This window comes from Bos grunniens, chromosome 13, assembly GCF_055505025.1.
Source record: "Bos grunniens cultivar Pamir isolate PY7600 chromosome 13, Bosgru_T2T1.0, whole genome shotgun sequence".
In the NCBI taxonomy this organism is placed as follows: Eukaryota; Metazoa; Chordata; class Mammalia; order Artiodactyla; family Bovidae; genus Bos; species Bos grunniens.
Window position 1 is genome coordinate 45,230,781 of NC_141177.1, and position 18,336 is coordinate 45,249,116.

The window sequence follows — 18,336 nt, forward strand, 5'->3', positions numbered from 1 at the left end:
CACCCCCATCTCTGGCCCTCCAGGTATAAAGGTAGATTAAAAAAACAAAAACAAAAAACCCATACAAAACAAAACCCAAACCCCAAACCTAAATTAAACCCTAAGCTATCCAGCCAAGCTCCCAGTAGGGGCGGTAAGGGGAGGTAAACCCATCTTGACTGGCTTCCTGGAAAGTATTTCCCAGCCTCAGAATTTGGGGAGCAAATGGTTGGGGGAGGCAATCATCGGAGTGAGCGAGGATAAGAAAATTGTTTTGAAGCTGCGTTTGCAAAACTAGCACTTGGCTTTTTTTCCAGAGTGTTTATTTAGGGGTGAGAGGGTTCGCGGGATGGAAGGGGCTTGGGGTGGAAGCAAACGGACTGGTTTTTCTTAGATTGTATGGCCCAAAATAACGTGTTCTAAAGATGCTGAATTTAAAAAAGATTTTTTTTTTTTTTTTTTTACTGTGTTTACTGGGGGAAGGGGGAGCTGTTGTAGATGAAGGGGAACGGAAGCCCCCAAGTTCCCTCTTTACCGGATCAGAATCCCGGGCGTCTCCCCGCGGCCTCCACACAACCGAGACTTCAACAAACCCAGGAATGATCCACAAGGTCCAGAGGAGCTGAGCCATTTTCTGGCTTGCTTGTCGGAGACGAATCCACGGGTGGGGGCCGGGGGCGGGCACTAGCGGGAGGCCCCAGCTTTGAGGAGCAATGCCCCGGGAAGCGCGCGCCGGGTTTCGTTCCAGGAGATCTCCCTGAAGTGCCCGTGGTGCGGCATGGGGCAGGGGGTTCAGAGAGAAGCGTCCTTCCTTTTTTACAAAGGGGAGGGGGGAGAATCAGACGTTAAATTCTTTTGCAAACATTCATGCCTAAGGAAGGGCTGGAACAGGCAGCCCCGGCCGCCGGAACCGGTCGGACAGGTAGCGAGCTTGTTGACACCGTTATGTTGCAGGGCGCATGCTCACTCCCAAGTTTCCTGGTGCCTTTTCTATTCCACCTTATGAAACTTTTTTCCTCGGCGTGGTCTCACCCGCGATTTCAGGCAGAGGTGTCGCGGAGCCCGGAGGCTGGGAGTCTCCCGGCGTGCGGGGGAGAGGCCCGGCCGCGCGGCGGCGGTGGGGGGCGGAGGGAGGGGGCAGGCGGGGCGGGAAGGTGGGCTCCGGCCGCGGGGAGCCGGGGACCAAGCCGCCGCCGCCGCCTTTAGTGGGGAGCAACCGGGACTAGGGGCCCGCAGTCCGGGGAGAGGGCCCCCACGATGCCCAAAGTCTTCCTGGTGAAGAGGAGGAGCCTGGGGGTCTCGGTCCGCAGCTGGGATGAGCTCCCGGACGAGGAGAGGGCAGACACCTACATCCCAGGTGAGCGCCGCGCGGGGGCCGGGCCTGGGCGCCGGGTTCCTGGGGTGGGGGCAGGGGTAGCCGGGTCCCCTCTACTCCACGACCCGGGCTGGACTCCCTCCGTCCCCCATGCCCCTCCTTTGGGGGAGGGGGGAGGAAGTTACCTAGGAGGACCAAGAGTGAGAGGCTGGGAACCCGGGACGCCCTGCACCCCCTCCCCCCTAGTGGGCGCCTCTAATTGCCCTGCGGCGGGACCGTTGGCTGCTGCGGGCAGAGGTGGCCCAGGAGTGGGACTGGGGGCCACAAAGGGGCAATCTCAATCCCATGTCCTCGTGAGGTTGCACAGGGATAGGTCAACCTCTCCGGGACTAGGTGGCTCGAGATCGGGTCCCAGGGAGTGGAAATTTGGTGCGCGGTGTCCCCAGCCGCGCTTGGCCCTCGTACCTCGTGGGCACGGGAACTTGGAAAGAGGAGCGGACGCCCCCCACCGCCCCCCAGGACCCCAAGCTTGCTCGGGAGGCCGAGTCAGGGGCTCGATCGCCCACCCCCGCGGCGTTGCCCACTTGGCGAGGTGCCCAGGTCCGGGGAGGGGCGGCGGCGGCACCGCCCGCAGGTCAAACTGCTGCGGGCGCCCGGGCCTGACGCCGCGTGTCTGTGTGTCGGGGCGCGGCCCTCGCTCCGCAGTGGGCCTGGGCCGTCTGCTCCACGATCCCCCCGAGGACTGCCGCAGCGACGGCGGCAGTAGCACCGGCGGCGGCAGCAGCAGCGCGGGGGAGCCCGGAGGCGCAGAGAGCAGCTCGTCCCCGCGCGGCCCGGAGCGCGAAACCCCAGAGCCCGGCGACGGCGAGGGCCCGGATGGACACCTGGCGGCGAAACAGCGCCCGGTCGCCAGGTCGAAAATCAAGGTACGGAGTCGACTCTGCCCCCGCCGCCACCTGCACCACGCCCTGGCGTCGGGCTCCCGGGGCCGGCGCCCCTCCCTGCCGCGCCCGCCCGCGCGCCCGGGCACCGGTGCACCCTGAGCGCCCGCTGCGCCGCTCCTGCACCTGCCCTTGGGCCGCGGCCAGGGCGCCTCCGCGTGTCCTCCTGCCTGCGGGCTAGCCGGTCGCTGCGCCCGGAAGACCCGCTCCCCGCGCGGGCACAGCCCTCCCGCGTGGCCTCTGGAGCTGCCCAAAGCGCTCAGGCACAGCCTCCTTCCCCCATTCTGTGCATAGAGCCTGAAGCACAACCAGGCCGTTGGAGTTCCAGGGGTGGGAAAGGAGGGACCCCAGGCCCTGGGTTCCCCTCCTCTGGGGCGCAGTTCCCAGCGCTGTTTGAACTCGAAGGGAGTTTCGCCCCGTTCCTTGCGTTCCGGAGACAGTCGTGGGAGCTTGGCACACAGTAGGTCTTTCACAGTATCAACTATTCCCAGTGCCAATTATGAAGTGCCCGTTAGACACGAGGTCTGTGCCGGGCACTTTTAAACTGGTGTTTATCAAATCTTCTTGAATCATATTGACGGATAATCGGATTCAACTGCAAATTGCCCCATGGCCCCGCCCGCAGTGGCTTGCAATGTTTGTTTCCCTCTCTTCTCGCGATTTAGTCCCCACCCCCCACCCAGCCTCTTGGAATTGTAGGCCACAGTTTATCACGACGCCCATCTGCGCTTTCCTGGGTGGAACTTCCAAGATTGCCTGCTCAAAGGTATCCGCTACCTCCAAGATTAAGTCTCAATCCACTGACTCACAGCCAGCCGGAGCCAGGGAGTGGTGTTTTTAGGAATCATATGACCCCAGCTCCTAGCCAGGTGGGCCTTAATGAGAACTTTTGCGGGTTCCAGTCCCTCGGTGAAGTGTTAATTCTTGGGCGCTCCTGGGCGGTCCCAAGGCGCCCCCTGCCCAGGCCGGGGGATGGGGAGGAAGCCCTAGAACACTGTGGATTGGGAAAACTTCCGTTACTTTTGGTGGGAGGGGTCTTCCCTCCCCCGTGCATATTCCTGGCTCCTGGGGCTTGGCTCTGGGTAGGGCTGGGGTGATTTGGTTATGAATTGAGGCTAGATGCTGAGCTGGGAATCCTTAGGAAAGACAGCTTTAAAGGATGCTGTCGACTGGGTGTGGGCATCCTGCTTGGAAAGGTTCAAAGTCAGCTGGTGGGAGGCTTTTCTGGGCCTGCTGGGGTTAAGTGGGAGGGACAGTTTGCCTGCGGCTGCTACCTCTGCCCTCCAGGAAATTCTACAAAGGGTCCCACTTGCATATTTATCTCCCGGCTGGAAGGACAATTGAAACGTTGTTTTGGGGATGATTTGTAGCTAGTTTAAACCTCTATCCCCCAACTGCCCACATTGCCCTGGAAAGAAAGTGGCAGGGGAAAATTATCCAGTCCCTTAACCACCATTTTAGGAGATCTCTGATGCCCCGGGCCAACAGCTCCACTGGGGCCCTGGATTAAGGGATGAAGAAACTGATCTTATTCCCAGGATCCTTGTCTTTGTGCTGCCCCCAGGGGTGGGGGTGGAGTGTAGTTTGCTCCTCAACCCTTAACTAAATTTCCAGAGGAGTTTTTGTTTGTTTACTGAGGCCAAAGTTCAGGTTCCTTCTCCTCTCTTCTTCCATCGAAAATTGGAGACATCTTGGCGTCAAGATGCTCCAAGATTATAGAATTATCAGCCATGGTATGGTCCATTTTCAAATAACTGGTCAAACCACCCTTGACTTAGCACGAGGTGTGACTTTAGAGTTCTGTGCAAAGTAGGACGAACGGTCTAAGAGGGGGAAGCCACTGGAGCAAGATGCATTTTTTTCAATGACTAGAAGGCACTCATTAAACAGTTGGTTCTTAGAACCAGAAAAGGGCAGAGAGAAGCTCCATCCACAGCATTTACGCTGTACGTAAATGTACAGCTGTACGCAAGGCAGACAGGGGATAAAGTTGTGCCACCCTTGTGTTTCAGAACCATCTGACAGTAATGGTTAGGGTTCTACGCTCTGGCTTTTGCAAGTTGCTAAACCTTCCAGGCTCGATAAAGGACAGAAATGGTATGGACCTAACAGAAGCAGAAGATATTAAGAAGAGATGTCACAAATACACAGAAAAACTGTACAAAAAAGATCTTCATGACCCAGATAATCACTATGGTGTGATCACTGACCTAGAGCCAGACATCCTGGAATGTGAAGTCAAGTGGGCCTTAGAAAGCATCACTACGAACAAAGCTAGTGGAGGTGATGGAATTCCAGTTGAGCTATTTCAAATCCTGAAAGATGACGCTGTGAAAGTGCTGCACTCAATATGCCAGCAAATTTGGAAAACTCAGCAGGCCACAGGACTGGAAAAAGTCAGTTTTCATTCCAATCCCAAAGAAAGGCAATGCCAGAGAATGCCCAAACTAACGCACAATTGCACTCATATCACACGCTAGTAAAGTGATGCTCAAAATTCTCCAAGCCAGGCTTCAGCAATATGTGAACTGTGAACTTCCAGATGTTCCAGCTGGTTTTAGAAAATGCAGATGAACCAGAGATCAAATTTCCAACATCCACTGGATCATGGAAAAAGCAAGAGAGTTCCAGAAAAACATGTATTTCTGCTTTATTGACTATGCCAAAGCCTTTGACTGTGTGGATCACAATAAACTGTGGAAAATTCTGAAAGAGATGGGAACACCAGGCCACCTGATCTGCCTCTTGAGAAATCTGTATGCAGGTCAGGAAGCAACAGTTACAACTGGGCATGGAACAACAGACTGGTTCCAAATAGGAAAAGGAGTACGTCAAGGCTGTATATTGTCACCCTGCTTATTTAACTTCTATGCAGAGTACATCATGAGAAACGCTGGGCTGGAAGAAGCACAAGCTGGAATCAAGATTGCCAGGAGAAATATCAATAACCTCAGATATGCAGGTGACACCACCCTTATGGCAGAAAGTGAAGAGGAACTCAAAAGCCTCTTGATGAAAGTGAAAGTGGAGAGTGAAAAAGCTGGCTTAAAGCTCAACATTCAGAAAATGAAGATCATGGCATCCGGTCCCATCACTTCATGGGAAATAGATGGGGAAACAGTGGAAACAGTGTCAGACTTTATTTTTTTGGACTCCAAAATCACTGCAGATGGTGATTACAGCCATGAAATTAAAAGACGCTTACTCCTTGGAAGGAAAGTTATGATCAACCTAGATAACATATTCAAAAGCAGAGACATTACTCTGCCAACAAAGGTCCATCTAGTCAAGGCTATGGTTTTTCCTGTGGTCATGTATGGATGTGAGAGTTGGACTGTGAAGAAGGCTGAGCACCAAAGGATTGATGCTTTTGAACTGTGGTGTTGGAGAAGACTCTTGAGAGTCCCTTGGACTGCAAGGAGATCCAACCAGTCCATTGTGAAGGAGATCAGCCCTGGGATTTCTTTGGAAGGAATGATGCTAAAGCTGAAACTCCAGTACTTTGGCCACCTCATGTGAAGAGTTGACTCATTGGGAAAGACTCTGATGCTGGGAGGGATTGGGGGCAGGAGGAGAAGGGGACAACAGAAGATGAGATGGCTGGATGGCATCACTGTCTCGATGGACGTGAGTCTGGGTGAACTCCGGGAGTTGGTGATGGACAGGGAGGCCTGGCGTGCTGCAATTCATGGGGTCACAAAGAGTCGGACACGACTAGCGACTAAACTGAACTGAAACCTTCCAGGCTTCAGTTTCCTCATCTGTAACGTGGGAATCTTAATAATAATGACAATTGCCTCATAGAGTCATGAGGATAAATGAGTCAATCAGAAAACATGGTAGGTGCCCAGTAACTCCAGCTAGGATTCTTTGGGTTGGTGGAGAGGCACAAATACTATATTAATTATTAACGCTATTACAGGAAAGTGAACGCTCAACCAGAAGCAAGAGGAAAGATGCAATACATTCTGAGCAGAGGGAGGTTTCTTGGTGTGGATTCTAGGGCAGTGAGAGAGTGCGAAGAGGCAGGCTTTAGGGCGGAGCCTGAAGCTTGAGTAAGAACAGGACTCAGAGCTGAAGGGAGGATGGGAAACGGGCCTGGGGTCAGGGAGAGTCAGGGTGAGGAGCTGGAAATATAGCTGGGATAGGCTGAGATGGTAAAGGGGCCAAGCCAGAAAGTGTGGATGCTCTGTGGGAGAAGGAAAACCTCATTTGGGTCCATCTCGCCAGCTGTGCTTGGGCTGTTCTGAGCCTCAGTTCCCTGATCTGTAAAATGGAGAAATAATAGAATGGGCCTCTCAAGCATTGGGGTAGACAGTGGATACAAAATGCTGAGCGATTTTCTTAGCGTATAAACTGCCCAGTGGGGAGTTAGCCAATAGTGACCTGTGGCAGGTTTTGTTGATGTCCAATATTTTGTTGCCCCCAGCAAGGACAAGGGATTTACCAACTGGATTGGGTGGATTTAAGTATTATTTGGAAAAAACCCACCCATTTGATGTTTGGAAGGCAACGTAAGCCTCATCCCTAGCTCTTTGCCTGTTGACTTCAGTCTCCCAAGACAGAATTGGAAGCTCCAACCTTGTAACTTACCATCTCCTTGGCTGACCAGACTCCTCTTCTTAACTCTAGAGCCACCAAAGGCTGGGAACATTCCTAGTGGGCTCATATTTCCAGCAGCTGGTACAGTAATACCTGACTCATAGGAGGACTTAAGTCAACATGGAAGAGAAATACAGGCAGGGAAGGAGGAGTCAACAGTTCCTAGATACAAGTGACAGTATTTGGGGAAGAACAGGAAGGAAAAAGGGGAAAATGCTTGGAGTGGATACTTGAGAAAGCTTAAATTAGTTTAAAGGGGGAGAAGGGGAAATAGGAGAACAACGTGTGAGCTGCAGATGATGGTTAATTATGGGGCATTAAATGGGGTAAGTCTTTCCTGGTGGCTCAGATGGTAAAGAATTTGCCTGCAATGCAGGAGACCTGGGTTTGATCCCTGGGTCAGGAGAAGGAAATGGCACCCCACTCCAGTATCCTTGCCTGAAGAATTCCATGGACAGAGGAGCCTGGGGGGCTATAGTCCATGGGGTTGCAAAGAGTCAGACACGACTGAGCGACTAACACTTCCTTTCAAATTGGGATAAAGAGAGAGCAGGCTGAGCTCCCAGGAGTGACTCCTGGAGCCACACTGCAGAACTGGGCTGCCTAGGGAGCTGCTGCGGTGGCTGCTGTGGCTGCTGTTTGCCCATCACAATGCTTCTGCTAATGCAAGATGTGAAAAAATTGCTGCATACTTGCCTCAGCTCAGTTAACTCAGGCCCGCCTGAAGTCAAATCTACAGCAGTGCATGTAACTGGTGGAACCCAGGTCACATCTAAAGACGACAGCTGCAAGGGATTCTGGGAAATGTTGTGTCGCGCTTTCTAGCCTCTCCTATGCAGGATGGTCCACCTCAGAGCAGGGACAGAGGCTGAGCCTGTCCACCCACAGGATCTACTCAAGGGCCCAGATGTGGTCCAGTCTCCTCATATTTATGGGGAGAAAGATAACGCTAGAGAGGTTGTTTTGAGCTCCTCACAGGTGCTAGCGGCAAAGCCCAGCCCAAGGCTCCTTTTTCTTTAGGATGTTGTGCTGTCGTTGAAGTGTGTAGTCGTTGTTGTGTAGTTGTGTTGTTGTGCTGCCGCCTTAGCCACTAGTGTGACATGAGGGAACCTGAAGCAGTTTCTACCACATGACAGGAAACAAAGCACAGGGTTACCCCTCCCTCTCCCACACAGCGTGCCCAGACCCATGGGCCTGTCCCTGGGAAGTGTAGGCACACATTTCGCAGACTCCAAGCCCCATCAACATGTCAGTGTGGGCACCTGCAAGTGTTTTAGCCCCTGTTTCTTCTGGATGATAAGGATATGTTCCCTTCAGCATCTCTGCATTTGGGAAGACTGCATTCTGCCATGCAGTGGACTTGTGACACTTAAGGATGCAGGAGGGGTGTTTTTATCCCAAAGAAATTGGGGAATTACACTTAGCACGTTATGAGCACTCAGACATAAGCAGATGTGTCAGTGGTAATCTTGTCCACATGGCCATGGAAGGTAGCCTAGACCCATGGTAGCCTACTGCAGGAAATAGGTTCATTAGTTTAAGGAACTTGTCTGGTGGAAGCATCCACAGAAAATAAAGGATTTTTTTTTTCCCTTTAGAAGTTGACAGGTAAGTGACCTTAGCCAGCTTTGAAGTTGGTCAGAGGGCCAGCCCAAGTCCCCACCTCCCCGGACGCTCCTGAAATCTTCCGTAGCTCCGATACAATGATGGGTTTGTTTCTGCTGCAGAGGACTGTTTTTCAGAAGAACTAGAGGGGAATTTTGTGTGTATTTTAAAACGAAAGCCGAGATCCTGAAGAAAACAGGACAGCATAAGAAAGCGCCAAGCTGCAGGGTGGGGGAATTAACTGTCTCTCTTCATCTTTCTGGCCGTGATTAATCGCCAATTAGTTAATGAATCTCCAGACTGATGTCACCTCCCACCCTCCATGGTAGCTTCCCCACTTGAGTGCTGAGCCTCTTGGAGAGTTAATTTTGGATTAAGGGTGAGACTATTAAACTTTTTCAGAAGATGACTGAAGTATACTTTTTCAGAAGTATCTGGAGCAGTACCCTGTAATTGCACACATTAATAATTTCTATATTGAAGTATGAGTATTAACACCAAACTGTAGCTTCTGGTTTTGTTGCCAATGGAGATAAGAGAGAATGTTGGTTTTCGGAACTTTTTCGATTTCAGAATTGCAGATGAAGGACTAGGGGCTGGTGACCCACACTGACGGTTAGTTCCCTTTTTCTTCCATCAGTGAGAGGAAAACTCAAAAGACAGGTGGAAAAACAAGAGGTTTTGTTACATTTTATTTAGGATCACAGGACGCTGGAACTTGTCAAACTCTTAAGAGTTAGGATTTACCGGGCAACTAGTATTCCTTAACAATCCCAAGAGGCAAGTATCGTTATTGCCCACATTTTATGGGGGGAGGAGTGTGAAATTACTCAACCTTAGAGAGGTTGAGTAACTTGCCTACTTAGAGAGGGCAGCCTTAGAGAGGTTGAGTAACTTGCCTACTTCCCAGACTGTGAGTGGTAGAGCAGGATTTGAATTTAAGAAAAGGGTTCATCTAATCCCATTTGGGGCTTCCCCCGTTGTCTCAGTAGTAAAGAATATGCCTGCAGTGCAGGAGCTCCAGGAGACGGGTTTGATCCCTACTGACCTCCCTGGAAGAGGGCATGGCAACCCACTCCAGTATTCTTGCCTGGAGAATCCCATGGGCAGAGGAGCCAGGCGGGCTACGGTCCATGGGGATGCAAAGAGCTGGACACGACCGAAGCGACTTAGTACTCACAAATATGGTGGTCTTAAGAGAATGTGATACATCTATTACCATTCCAGTGATCTGCTGCTGCTTCACAGATAACCCCAGAGTTAGTAGCTTGGCATAATGTGTTATGATATCTTCTAGTTCTGTGACTTGACTGTGCTCAGCTGGGTGGGTTTTGCCTGGGGTCTCTTGTGGGTGCAGTCGGATGCCAGTGGGACTGGAATCTCCTGGGGGCTTGACTGGGCAGGATATCCAGGAGGGCTTACTCAGGTGGCTGGTAGTCAGTTTTCTGTCTTTTTTTCTAGCTGCTTTCATTATATGATCCTATCATCTTTTTTTAATTTTGTAACAAGTCCCAATTGATGGACATGTAGGTAGTTTTCCAACCTTTTGCTATCCAGACCAAATTTCCAGGCATATGTAAAGTGCACTCTGTGGGATAAATTTCATCTTTAGAAATTTATCCTCCAAATGTTTTTCTGCAGAATTCTTGGGAATTTTTCCTTTTTTAAAAAAAATTGATGTATAATTGATTTACAATATTGTGTTAGTTTCACAGGTACAGCAAAGACATTCTGTTATACATATATATATATATATTTTTTTTTTTTTTTCCTGATTCTTTTCCTTTATAGGTTACTACAAGATATTGAATATAGTTCACTGGGCTATACTGTAAATCCTTGTTGGTTATCTATTTTATATGTAGTAGTGTGTATTTGTTAATCCCATACTCCTAATTTATCCCTCTTCCCCTCCTTTCCCCTTTGGTAACTATGTTTGTTTTCTATATCTGTGAGTCTATTTCTATTTCATAAATAAGTTCATTTGTATTATTTTTTAGATTCTACATATAAGTGATATCATGTAGTATTTATCTTTCTCTGACTTCACTTGTATGGTCATCTCTAGATTTGTCTATGTAGCTACGAATGGCAATATTTCATTCTTTCTTATGGCTGACTAATAAGACATCTCTCTTTTCTTTCTGATGAAGGAATTTTTCCTTCCCTTTTGCCATTAAAAAAATTTTTTTTGGTCGTTCAGCATGTGGGATCTGAGTTTGGAGTCTTAACCACTGGACCGTCTGGAAAGTCAGTCCACTTAACCACTGGAAAGTCCTAGGCTTTTTATGACAAGTGAACTAGTTTGGCAGAAGCTAGCTTTATCAGCCATGATCTTTTGCCTTTTAATTAAGCCTACATCTTTCAAAGAGAGACTCTCTTCAGAGGCTCTGGATACAATTCATCAGTGTCTGGGGCAGGACTGCTCAGGACACATTTACAGGCAGCAGGTGGTCCTTTCTAGGGATTCTCTGGATAAGCATTTAGCGGTGACTCCGTTTTCCATATTGTGAAATGGGGATGCGCATAAACGTGGAGAAATGGGAACCCTGCCTTGGCTGAGGGTCATGGGAGAACTTTTCCTTTTGCTCTAGGAAGACCAGAGGGAAGCTTCCTGAGAATGGGGTGTCCTCCCTCAGCAGTCCCCTCACTCCTCTTTGCTCCCCAAGGTTAGAAAGCTGTCTATATCTTGCTCAGTCAGATGCCCCGCTGGCTCTGCACCATCTTCAGCGGTTACTGACCCCCTCCCCTCTGCCCTCAGCATTTTCTTCTTTTCAAACCAAAAAGTGCCACTGATATGAGATTTCCACCCTGGACAATCATAGGAGGTATCTATAGCTGTGAAAAGAAGAGAAGCGAAAAGCAAAGGAGAAAAGGAAAGATATAAGCATCTGAATGCAGGGTTCCAAAGAATAGCAAGAAGAGGTAAAAAAGCCTTCCTCAGCGATCAATGCAAAGAAATAGAGGAAAACAACAGAATGGGAAAGACTAGAGATCTCTTCAAGAAAATTAGAGATACCAAGGGAACATTTCATGCAAAGATGGGCTCGATAAAGGACAGAAATGGTATGGACCTAACAGAAGCAGAAGATTAAGAAGAGGTGGCAAGAATACACAGAAGAACTGTACAAAAAAGATCTTCACGACCCAGATAATCACGGTGATGTGATCACTGACCTAGAGCCAGACATCCTGGAATGTGAAGTCAAGTGGGCCTTAGAAAGCATCACTACGAACAAAGCTAGTGGAGGTGATGGAATTCCAGTTGAGCTATTTCAAATCCTGAAAGATGATGCTGTGAAAGTGCTGCACTCTATGCCAGCAAATTTGGAAAACTCAGCAGTGGCCACAGGACTGGAAAAGGTCCGTTTTCATTCCAATCCCAAAGAAAGGCAATGCCAAAGAATGCTCAAACTACTGCACAATTGCACTCATCTCACACGCTAGTAAAGTAATGCTCAAAATTCTCCAAGCCAGGCTTCAGCAATATGTGAACCGTGAACTTCCAGATGTTCAAGCTGGTTTTAGAAAAGGCAGAGGAACCAGAGATCAAATTTCCAACATCTGCTGGATCATGGAAAAAGCAGGAGAGTTCCAGAAAAACATCTATTTCTGCTTTATTGACTATGCCAAAGCCTTTGACTGTGTGGATCACAATAAACTGTGGAAAATTCTGGAAGAGATGGGAATACCAGACCACCTGACCTGCCTCTTGAGAAATCTGTATGCAGGTCAGGAACAGTTAGAACTGGACATGGAACAACAGACTGGTTCCAAATAGGAAAAGGAGTACGTCAAGGCTGTATATTGTCACCCTGCTTATTTAACTTCTATGCAGAGTACATCATGAGAAACGCTGGGCTGGAAGAAGCACAAGCTGGAATCAAGATTTCGGGGAGAAATATCAATAACCTCAGATATGCAGATGACACCACCCTTATGGCAGAAAGTGAAGAGGAACTCAAAAGCCTCTTGATGAAAGTGAAAGAGGAGAGTGAAAAAACTGGCTTAAAGCTCAACATTCAGAAAATGAAGATCATGGCATCTGGTCCCATCACTTCATGGGAAATAGATGGAGAAACAGTGGAAACAGTGTCAGACTTTATTTTTTTGGGCTCCAAAATCACTGCAGATGGTGATTGCAGCCATGAAATTAAAAGACGCTTACTCTTTGGAAGGAAAGTTTTGACCAACCTAGATAGCGTATTCAAAAGCAGAGACATTACTTTGCCAACAAAGGTTTGTCTAGTCAAGGCTATGGTTTTTCCTGTGGTCATGTATGGATGTGAGAGTTGGACTGTGAAGAAGGCTGAGCGCCGAAGAATTGATGCTTTTGAACTGTGGTGTTGGAGAAGACTCTTGAGAGTCCCTTGGACTGCAAGGAGATCCAACCAGTCCATTGTGAAGGAGATCAGCCCTGGGATTTCTTTGGAAGGAATGATGCTAAAGCTGAAACTCCAGTACTTTGGCCACCTCATGTGAAGAGTTGACTCATTGGAAAAGACTCTGATGCTGGGAGGGATTGGGGGCAGGAGGAGAAGGGGACAACAGAGGATGAGATGGCTGGATGGCATCACTGACTCGATGGACGTGAGTCTGGGTGAACTCCGGGAGTTGGTGATGGACAGGGAGGCCTGGCGTGCTGTGATTCATGGGGTTGCAAAGAGTCGGACACGACTGAGCGACTGAACTGAACTAATGTTGCATGCAGAGCATTTTAAAAATAGGAATTTACTGAGAGGATTAAAGTAAATAAGATCCAGGTTGGAACTGTGGTCGGCACGTTCCCCGGGCACATTGATGCAGGGCTTTCAGAAGACAGATCTCCCTTTCTTCGCGTTTCTAATCAGAATGACCAGGGTCATGTGCCTGTGTTCTATTTTATTAGCTGTGTGACTTCTCAAATGATCTTCCTGTGTAGACTTGGCTTTGAGAAGCTCCAAGTACCCTTTGCCAAGATTTGGGCTATATTTAGTCTTTTTCACATCCCTTCAATGGAGGCAGTGACCAGAATGGGGACTTGGGCACTGTGGACAAGGAGGAGACCACGACCTGTCCTGATGACGGGAGAGCCTTGGGCACAGCAGAGTCGCCCTCAGGCTCTGTCACATCCCACCACTTCAGCGGACACAGGGCAGAGGTGGGGTATGAGGCAGGAAGGTCTTTAGACTCAAGCCCCGTGGTCCTCTTGTAACTTCCAATGCGCCCCACCTCCCACCGCCCTCTGACAGTCCAGTTTATCAGGGACCCGAGGTAGAGCCCTGCCCTTCTCTGCTTATTTGCTTCCTCGGCTCTCTTCATCAGCTGCTCTCCAGGGCTCAGGCTAGCCAGGCTGGACCCCACGCAGCTCCTGTTTCCCAGCCCTCTCCTGAATCTTCTTTGCCCTTCCCCCAACTTCCTCCTCTTTGGCTGTGACACTCACTTCCCTAGAAGCATGTTATCTTGCACCAGGACGCCCCCCCGCCCCAACCCCCATCTGGGGTTAGGTGCCCCTCCGAGCAGCCTCTTGCACCCTGGACTTCCTGGATGGCAGTGGCCTGTGCCTAGACCAGCCGCTTCTTGGGAACAAGCCATCCTGGTGATGGGGCACCCTCCAGCTCAGAGCACAGGCTCTGTCTGTGATTAGGCACACATTAATGTTGGCTGAGACTAAGATGGAGCAGTTGAGAATGAACCACTGGAGGGGACCAATTGAAAAGCCCTGCTCTGGGGTCTTCACATTCTGCCACCTGTGAGTCATTGCCCAGAAACTCTGACCTGCACGGTGCAGGGCTGCCATCTAGGCTTGGGGCATGGGGGCTGGAACCTGCACAAACACTTGCTGACTTCCACCAGGCATTTAGTTGAGGAGAACAGGTGAACCCTGAGGAAATGCTTCTGCGTGATGGAAGCCTCTAGAATGAGTTGGAATAAAGTGCTAAACCATCTGAAAGCCAGTCCTTCATGTCTCAAGTGTGGTCTGTGGACCGCACAGTGGTGTCTCCTGGGAGCTGGCTATAAATTCAGACCCCAGCAGACCTCCTGAATCAGAAGTTGCATTTTAACAAGACCCCCAGAGGATTCATGTGCACACTGGGGTTTGAGAGGCTCTGGTATTAGGGGTACTGGGACCAGTTTGGGCAGGCGCTGCAGAGCCTGGAGAAGCTTATGTGGGAGGGAACAGGTGAGTTGGGGCTTGGTGGAGGTGGTACCTTGGGTGGATGAAAGGAGGATGTTTGAGACATGGAAGGTGTTAAGCCAGGAAAGGACCAACTCTTCTTGCGAATGACACTTGTCTGAAACAAGTTTTTTAGGTTCTTTTATGAATAGAATTTTGGCAGAACAATTGGATCCATCTTCTAAAGGACTTCTCTGGTGGCTCAGATGGTAAAGTGTCTGTCTACAGTGCAGGAGACCCGGGTTCAAGCCCTGGCTTGGGAAGATCCCCTGGAGAAGGAAATGGCAATCCACTCCAGTACTATTGCCTGGAAAATCCCATGGACAGAGGAGCCTGGTAGGCCCCAGTCTATGGGGTCGCAAAGAGTCGGACACGACTGAGCAACTTTCCCTTTTACTCTAAAGGATCTAGGAAACCTTTGATGAACATAGCAGATCTGGTGTTTTTCATCACATAGAGATTCTGTTTTCTTCCTTTGAGGCAGCAAATGCAGTTGAGAGAATGGAGCGGACTGTTCAGAACCTGGGATTTGATTATGGTTTTTCTGGTAATGAAGCTGTGGGATTCTGACCAAGTCCCTTCGGAAGCCAACTGTCATTTGTTCATGATTCTGGGGCACGGCTGGGCTAGGCAGTTCTCCTCTGGGCCGGTTTGTTCACTCAGCTGGTGGTAGTCCTGGGTGGGCCGGAAGGTCCAGTGGCCCATTATCCACACCTGGCACCTCACTGCTCCTCTGCCGAGCTGCTTGGGCTTCCTCACGGCATGGTGTGCTCGGGCTTCTTGGTGGCCCCTGGCTTCCGAGAGGGGGGAGGGAGAAAAGCCACTGCTAGGTCTCTTAAGATCTGGAAGTGACAGAGGCTCTGCCAGGTCCAGGGGGCGAGGACACGGTCCCTTTTGATGGATTCAACCTCAGTGCAGGCCCGGAAGGAAGGAATTGACTGTGGCTGTCTCTAGGGGCTCCTCTCTTCTTTCTCCCTTCCATCTTCAGCACAGGCTTCCCCCTTAGGGTCTGAGGTGGCAGCTGGAGCTCTAGCAAGCAGGAAGGACTAAGGCCAGGAAGGGCACCATCCTCCCCCTTCCAGAGAGTGTATCCCACTAGGCTGGTGGTCCCACCCCCACTTGCTGGGGGCAGGGCGCTGCTGGAAATCAAGAGCATGGATATAGGGGGAGCGGCTCTGTTCCACCTCGCTGCCCAAAGCCTACACCTGCTGGGAATTTTTAGTGGGGGGCGGGGCAGCCCGAGCCAGGGCCAACCCCTCCCCTACCCTCGCCCCCACCACTCCCCGCTGGACCTCACGCCCCTCTCTGCCCCAGTTCACTACAGGCACCTGCGGCGATGCGGCCATGCATACCTGCGACCTGTGTGGCAAGGCCTTCCGTCTGCAGCGCATGCTCAACCGGCACCTCAAGTGCCACAGCCAGGTGAAGAGGCACCTGTGCAGCTTCTGTGGAAAGGGCTTCAACGACACCTTCGACCTCAAGCGGCATGTGCGCACGCACACAGGTAAGGGGGCGCAGGCACTCAGGTGAGGGGCATGGCGCGAGCTCCTGCGTCAAGAAGGAGGGAGCCCTGAGCAGAGCTGTTTCTGGAAGGATCGCGGGGCAGGGGTGAGGGGGGCCGAGGGAGGGCCAATTTGAGCCAGGCCACCTGCAGCAGTGCCCCCTGGGGCCCGCGACCACCCACCCCCGCCCCCACCCCCCAGCCTGGTCTCGCCCCCAGTGAGATGCGGTTGGAGGCAGGTCACTGGTTGGAAGTGCCCTGCGATGCCCACTCGGAGCATCTGGGCGTCAGGTGCAGCCATCGGGCCGGGCTGATGCTAGAACACGGTTCCTGTGGTCCCTCTGCAGATATTTTGTGCTTCTCTCTTGGGAAGTGATCCTGTCTCAAAATAGCATCACGTTGGTTCCTCCTGGGAGCTCACAAAGAGAAGAAAACACTCAGCGGACTTAGCGCTCTCCAAGCCTTCTGAGGGGGTGGGGAGGAAGGGTCAGGGTGTGGGAGGTCTGGCAGGCGGGCAAGTGCCTGCCCCTCCAGCCTTCCTCAGCTCCCCCTTCTTGTGCAGCGGGTCTGGGTCCCCACCATCTCCTTCCACAGACAGCCCTGGGAGGTGCCTGCTCATCGGTCTGCCGGCACCTCTGATTGCTGGTAGCCTCCGTAGTTTTGTGTAGGAGGTATCTGGTCTGTAGGCTTCTTCTTGAGGACCACACCTTTGCCAGAGAGATCCCTTGAGAATTCTAAGATGCCATTTCCCAGCTTAAAAAAAAAAATCTCCAACTCTGGGCAGGATGAAATTCAAAGTCTCCATCTTGATGGGTTCCATATAAAGCCCCTCTCCGTCTGGCTCCCATCTTCAAATCTGCCTCCTGTCCCAGCCCCTCCGAACCCTCACGCACCCCACTGGGCTCCACGCTCTCATCCCATCCTGCCCAGTCAGTCTTATGCTGGTCCCTCTCTCTCTCCCTACAGTCCCTAGAATTTGTTATAGTCCTGCTGATCCCTCAGGCCCTTTCAGGGTTCAGGGTTTCCCCCCTCCGGCATTTTGGGGGTGGGAAAATGTCCACTCCTCTCTCTCAGTGGGGCTCGAAGCTCCCCAAGCCCCACACAGGGCCCTTCTCGGACCCTTGCTATTGAGATTTCCTTTATAGACTCCGTCACACATTTTGTTCTTAGGGTGCTTGCCATGAGCCCCTTCCTGGCTCAGAAGGGTGTCCTTCACCCCAAAGAGTGGTCTGGCATGCTAAAAGGTTTTTCTTTTTTCCTTTAAAAAAACTTTGCTAAAGTGAAATTTTCATTTAAAATTTCATTTAAAAGTAACAATGCATCCAGAAAAGCACCCATGTCATAAGAGCACAGTTTGAGAATGTAGGAGTTTCTACAGAGTGAACACACCCATCTAACCAGCTGGAGTATTGACAGACCCTGTAAGTCACTGCCCTGCCCTGCACCCCCTCTGGTCACTGTCACCTTACCTCCGAGAGGCACTGTTAGCCTGACTTTCGGCAGCATCACTGACTGTTGTCTGGCTTTGAATGTGATGAAAGTGGAATCAATAGAGGATGCTCTCTGGGGTTTGGCTTTAATACTTTCATTTCAGTCCTGAACACGAGAGAACCTGTAAAAGTTTGACCTCTGTGTGGCCAGGCTGACACCTTGGGTTGAGGCAGGAAGAATACTTAGGGAGTGGCCGGTGGTAGGGTAATTGTTGCTGCTGCTGCTGCTAAGTCGCTTCAGTCGTGTCCGACTCTGTGCGACGCCACAGACGGCAGCCCACCACGCTCCCCCGTCCCTGGGATTCTCCAGGCAAGAACACTGGAGTGGGTTACCATTTCTTTCTCCAGTGCATAAAAGTGAGAAGTGAAAGTGAAGTCGCTCAGTAGTGTCTGACTCTCAGCCACCCCATGGACTGCGGCCCATCAGGGTCCTCTGCCCATGGGATTTTCCAGGCAAGAGTACTGGAGTAGGGTGCTATTGCCTTCTCCGAGGGTAATTGTGGAGGGTCCTAAATAGGGTGAAGGGTCCTATAGGTGGTGGGAGTCCTGTGTAATTGTGGAGGGTCCTAAATAGGGTGAAGGGTCCTGTAGGTGGTAGATGGTCCTATGAAAGTTGGAGGGATTCTGTGGTTGATGGGGCAGCCCCAGCTATCAGTGGACCCAACAAGTGGCTAAAAAGCTGGTCTAACACGCAACTACCCCAAGAGGTTAAGAAACTGGGGACTGGTTGCCCAATCATTTGTCGT

At 50.9% G+C, this 18,336-nt stretch overlaps 1 protein-coding gene across 3 annotated transcripts in view; it reads left to right on the plus strand.

Annotated features, from left to right (window-relative positions):
• The first annotated feature begins 1,094 nt into the window (after positions 1-1,094).
• Positions 1,095-18,336, plus strand: part of OVOL2 (ovo like zinc finger 2) — a 28,777-nt gene continuing 11,535 nt past the window's right edge. The window contains exons 1-4 of one of the 3 annotated variants that reach the window (XM_086331199.1): positions 1,161-1,336; positions 2,000-2,220; positions 2,935-3,001; positions 15,914-16,103. In XM_086331199.1, coding sequence (XP_086187325.1) covers positions 1,295-1,336; positions 2,000-2,220; positions 2,935-3,001; positions 15,914-16,103 — 520 coding nt within the window. In that variant the 5' untranslated portion in view covers positions 1,161-1,294. Of the gene's footprint in view, positions 1,337-1,999; positions 2,221-2,934; positions 3,002-15,913; positions 16,104-18,336 lie in introns of all 3 variants that reach the window. The other 2 variants (XM_086331197.1, XM_086331198.1) reach the window with 2 other exon arrangements.